Genomic DNA, 6,033 nt, shown 5'->3' with positions numbered 1-6,033 from the left:
TATATATATATGTGATCTATAAAAAAAAATATATGATACAATACATAGAGAATAGTCTTAAAATATTAGGTGACTTCACGGCACATTTTTAAATTAATATATTTTGGTATTATCAAATTAATTGATTATGACTTTAACTAATGAATCAATATGATTAGGTTATGAATTTAACATCACCAAAATATTTACAAGAAACTAGAGATTTATTTCTAATGGGATAAACAAATAACAACAATTAGTTATATTCTATAAAAAAAACAATTAGATATTAACAAAAAATAGCAAATTATATATTTGTTCCTTTTTCCACATGACCAGTATCTCATAATAAATCTTATCCAATCATTTATATATTAAAAATTAAATCATTTATTAGTATGTCTAATGCAAGTCTTCGACAATGTAACCCGACAATAATGATTGAGACGTTGAAGACAATAAAAATTAGTATATCTAATGTTAAGTATTATAAACAAATCTACAATGAGTGATTATGTAAGTCAAACATTAAAAAAAAAAAAAACTATCATCAATTTTTGTAGTATCTATATAGTTAATTATAAATTAAAATTCATTTTAGTTCTAAGAAAAATAACATAACTTAATTTAATTTGTAAGAAAAATAAAAGTAATATTTAATTCTCTACAAAAAAAAAATTATTAATTATTTGATAAAAATTAATTAGGACAATTTGATTCTTGTAAATAATAATAAATAAACGATTTTATCTCTACAAATGAAAAATTTTCTTAAATAACTCATCACCAAATTACTTTTCTTTTATTTTTTTTTTCTTCTTTAGCATTCAAGCAACCATTATCTACAAATATATATCATTGTAACAACAAATTAAGCAACATATATTTTGCCTTTAATTCAAAGTTGGTAATTTTTTTATATGTTATAGATATTTCTTTTTTAAAATTTCCTATATCATAGTTAGAATCGTTGATATTTATTAATCGTAGATCTTTTGTAATTTTCAATCTTTTTTCAAAAATCCGGACATGCTGTGTTTTAAAAAAAAAAAATACTAACTATTGTTGATATTTTATTGAATTAATTTTGCAATTGAATTGTTATGTATGAATGCTTAAAGAAAATGAGATAATACAAAATGATATGGAACGAGTAGCATTGTTTTAGTCAACTTTTATAATATATTTTTTGGTTCTATTTAACTGATATATTTGCGGATTTTTTTTCTTTCATTTATTTGTTATTTTCAAGGTTCAAGACAACATTAGATATTGATATGTGAACAATATTCTTAGTTATTTACTGCATAGAGATAAATGTGCATAACAGGATAACAAATTATTAAATAAATTATAGAAAAAGGATAAATAATGAAATCAAGAATAGCAAAGTTTCCTGGTTATCTTAGAATATGTAGAAGAAAAAAAATATGACAACTAAAAAATAATGAATGAGTTATTCGATAACAAATCTTCATTTTAGTTTCTATACAATTACTCTTTTCTGTTTGCTCTATAAATTATAGAAATATGTTAATAAGCAATCACTAAATTATTTTTCAACTATGATGAATTAGTAAGAGTTTAGATACTATTAATATTATATTTATATATTTGAGAGACCAAATAAGAGAGACAATGACAATTTAAGAAGAAAAAAAAATTCCTTTTTTAATATACAAAGAAAAATATGTACATGAGTACAGAATAATTAAAAGTTTTATAGGAAAAATACAAATAGTTTCAATTTCATTAAGGTTAACAAAATTTATTGGTTTTTTTAATATATGTAAATAACCTTAAAATGATAAGTAAAAAAGAAATGAAATAATACAAAATGAGATGGAAAGAGTACAATTGTTTTAGTCAAGTTTTGTAATATATTTCGTCCTTTCTATATTAATTGTTATATTTGCGTAAACATTTTATTCTCATTTAATTGTTATTTTTAAAATTCAATACAACATTAATGATTGATTTGTTACCAATACTCTTAGTTATTTAGTGTAGAAAGATAAATATATAAGATGAGATGACAAATTATTAAAGACATTGTAATAAAAAGATTAATAATGACATAAAAAATAGAAAACTTTACTAGTTGTCTAATTATGTGTGAAAAAAAACAAAAGATGACAATTAAAGAGAAATAAATGAATCATTCAAAAATAAATCTTCAATTTGATTTATATACAATCAATCTCTTATATTTAGTCCATAAACTATAGGACTATAATAAGCAATCACTAAATTATTATTATTCTATGATGAACTAATAAAAGTTTAGATATTACTTACTATGTTTATGTTTATATTGACAGCACATGACAATTAAAATTATAAGATTTTTGTCAAAAATATAAATGATATATATTTTTTAGCAATTCTCCCCAATATACTCTATTTACGTTTGCAATAACTCCATTGTATATACTCAGGATTACTCCTATATAAAGCCAAGTTCTGTACTACATTTTTCACACAATCTCATTACGAATAAACAAAATAATCGAACATGGAAACACTTAAGAAGCATTTCATTGTAACTCTTTTTGTTATCCTGTGTGTCTGCGATGTATCATTGGCAAGAACAGAGAAGAGTGAGAATGAAAAGATTACTTACATAGTACATGTTTCCAAATCGATAATGCCAACAAGCTTCGATCACCATTCAATATGGTACAAATCAATTCTTACGTCGATATCTAAGTCAGCTGAAATACTATACACCTACGATAATGCAATGCATGGATTTTCAACAAGTTTAACAGTTGAAGAAGTTGAGTTACTAAAGAGCCAAACCGGGGTTCTAAAGGTGACAGAGGATAAAAAGTACAAACTTCTCACAACTAGAACACCACAGTTTTTGGGGCTCGATAAAATTGATACTATGTTTCCCACGACAAAAAATAGAAGTGATGTAATTGTGGGAATATTAGACACAGGCGTGTGGCCAGAAAGCAAGAGTTTCGATGATACCGGATACGGACCAATCCCGAGTACTTGGAAAGGCAAATGTGAAACTGGTACCAATTTTACAACCTCAAATTGTAATAAGAAATTGATTGGTGCCAGGGTCTTTACAAAGGGCTCCATGGGTTTGATCGAAGATGTTGAATCGCCACGAGACTATGCTGGCCATGGAACCCACACATCGAGTACAGCTGCAGGATCTCCTGTGGAAAACGCGAGTCTTCTCGGCTATGCCAACGGAACTGCACGTGGTATGGCAATGGGTGCTAGAGTTGCTATGTATAAGGTTTGCTCAACAGACGCATGTAGCAGTTCTGATATACTAGCTGGAATAGATCAGGCCATTGCCGACCAAGTCAATGTTCTTTCCTTGTCACTTGGAGGTCAAGCAATTGATTACTTGGAAGACAGCATTGCAATCGGAGCCTTTGCAGCAATGGAGCATGGGATTCTAGTCTCTTGCGCCGCAGGAAATTCTGGTCCTACTTCTATGACTGTCACCAATGTAGCACCATGGATTACTACTGTTGGAGCTGGCACACTCGATCGAGATTTCCCTGCATCCGTCATTCTCGGAAATGGAAAAAATTACTCAGGTGTGTCGCTTTATAAAGGAAGTTCTTTGCCTCGTACACCTGTGCCATTCATATATGCAGGAAATGCAAGTTTTAATGAAGAAGGAGGTCAAGGGCTATGTTTAGAAGGCAGCTTGGTACCAAAAAAAGTATCGGGAAAGATCGTTTTGTGTGATTACGGATCTATTTCTGGTGCTGTGAAAGGAGATATAGTGAAATCTGCTGGTGGTTTGGGTATGGTGCTCGCCAATGTTGTCCCCGATGATGAGGCAGTAAGGGCAATTCCCCATGTTATACCAGCAACTGCTGTAGGCTTCAAAGCTGGAGAAGCAATAAAGAAATACTTGTTTTCTAATCCAAAATCGACAGGTACAATTGTGTTTCAGGGAACAAAGGTCGGGGTTAAACCGTCACCTATTGTTGCAGAGTTCAGTTCACGAGGCCCTAATTTTATAAGCCCACAAATATTGAAGCCTGATTTAATTGCACCGGGTGTAAACATCTTAGCAGCTTATCCGAGGATTGTGAGTCCCAGTGGTTTGGGGTCAGATCAAAGACAAGTTGACTTCAACATCATCTCAGGCACATCCATGGCATGCCCTCATGTAAGTGGATTAGCGGCTTTGATCAAGTCAATTCATCCAAAATGGAGCCCAGCCGCCATACGATCTGCGTTGATGACAACTGCTTATAGTAGTTACAAGAACGGTCTCACATTATTGGACCGTGCTAATAATAAGTCAGCTTCACCGTTTGATTTTGGAGCTGGACACGTCGACCCTGTCCTTGCGCTAAATCCCGGACTTGTCTATGATTTAACAGTGGATGACTATTTGAAGTTTCTTTGTGCATCCAACTATGATGATTCTAGTATCGAAATTGTGGTAAGGAGAAAGTATACATGTGACCCAAAGACAAAGTACAGTGTAACAGACCTTAATTACCCCTCATTTGCTGTGGTCTTTGAGAGTGCGAATGGTGTAAAGGAGATTAAATACACACGTACTCTTACCAATGTGGGTGAGGCAGGAACCTACAAGGTATCAATTAAGTCTGATGTTCCATCCGTCAAGATCTTGGTTGAACCAACAGTGTTAAGTTTCAAACAAAATGAGAAAAAATCATACACAGTTACCTTTACTACATCAGGTTCACAAGACACTCCAAGTTTTGGAAGTTTGGAATGGTCAAATGGAAAAACTATTGTTAGAAGTCCTATTGCATTTAGTTGGGATGTATGAGAAAAGCTCCAAGAATGATTAAGTGGTATGGTTATATAATAATCCTATGATGTTGTATCTAAGTTAAAGGAACACCAAGACTATGTTTTGATTTCCTCATTCTAAGTCAGGTGAACGCGTTTTGAAATGCATCTTTTTTACTTTGTTATTGCAAACGAATACTCTTACTTGTTTGGCTCTAATGAATACAACATACATTTGACTATTTTGTCTCTGATAAGTGTGATCGTCTGACTCTAATAAACGCTCTAATAAGTCAACATTCTAATAAATAGTCAACGTTTCATAGAAGATAATATTTTTTGTGAATCGCCTGAAAAACTCTCATATTGTGATCGACATAATCTGATCACAATATCCTCTGCTCCTAGTGTCTCCATATCAAGATTCGTAAAATCAATTTTAAGGATATTTTTTACAAGGTTTAATGGTGAATCAATCTCAAAAGATTTGATATGAAACTTCATAATACATAATAATTTCTTGTAACCAAGACAACGACTAAAAACCCTAATAATCTCTATAAAAGAACATGCAACCCTCATTGAGAAACGCAAGCAACAACGTACCTCAATAGGTTTGTTGAAGCAGTCTATGCACTCTTGCTCTTTAGCTTTTATTTTGTCTAAGTGTTGATAAATATTTTTCTAAAGATACAACATTGTAAACACACTCTTGTGAGAGTTATTCAGAAAACATTTAAACCTCTTTTGTAACCTATCCTAGTAGTAGTTGCATCCCTCAACAATTTGACTCTACCAAACTAGAAGGTTGATAAGAATTGGACACAAGTAGGTGTTCAGTTGAAGTGTAATTTAGTTGGTAATGAATTAGTGAATTAAAATCTTCATGTTGAAAAGACTTGAGTTTAACTACCGAATTGATAGTGTACTAGGATAAATTGGTTGTGCCGTTTTCTTTTAACGTTTATCTGCTTTATTTTCATCACAAATATTTTTTTATAGAAAATATGTAATTTGTAATTGGGTAAATTAATTAATGGCTAAAATAAGAAATTTTGGTAAATCACATTTGTCAAATTACATTTACTCAAATGGTTACAATTTGGTAAAGGCTAAATGTTTACAATTTGGTAAGTATCAAATTGATTAATGACAAATTGCTAAAATTAATTTTCTCCATTAAATGTGATTTGGTAAATTGATTTTGTTTTCTCATTAATGTACAAACTGATTTAGCTACACACAAAAAATTGATTTGTGGGTAATTGATTTGTCATATTTCTTCAAATAAAAACCTACGAA

The 6,033-nt window shown here is 30.6% G+C and overlaps 1 protein-coding gene across 1 annotated transcript; it reads left to right on the top strand.

Annotated features, from left to right (window-relative positions):
- Nucleotides 1–2,494: 2,494 nt before the first annotated feature.
- LOC101501767 (subtilisin-like protease SBT1.7) lies at nucleotides 2,495–4,768 on the top strand. The gene has a single exon (XM_004512155.3). The coding sequence runs from the start codon at nucleotides 2,495–2,497 to the stop codon at nucleotides 4,766–4,768; it is 2,274 nt and encodes a 757-aa protein (XP_004512212.1).
- Nucleotides 4,769–6,033: the final 1,265 nt, after the last annotated feature.

This window comes from Cicer arietinum, chromosome 8 (genome assembly GCF_000331145.2).
Source record: "Cicer arietinum cultivar CDC Frontier isolate Library 1 chromosome 8, Cicar.CDCFrontier_v2.0, whole genome shotgun sequence".
Lineage (NCBI taxonomy): Eukaryota > Viridiplantae > Streptophyta > Magnoliopsida > Fabales > Fabaceae > Cicer > Cicer arietinum.
Note: the sequence above shows the minus strand (reverse complement) of the source record. Positions and strands in the feature narration are given on the sequence as shown.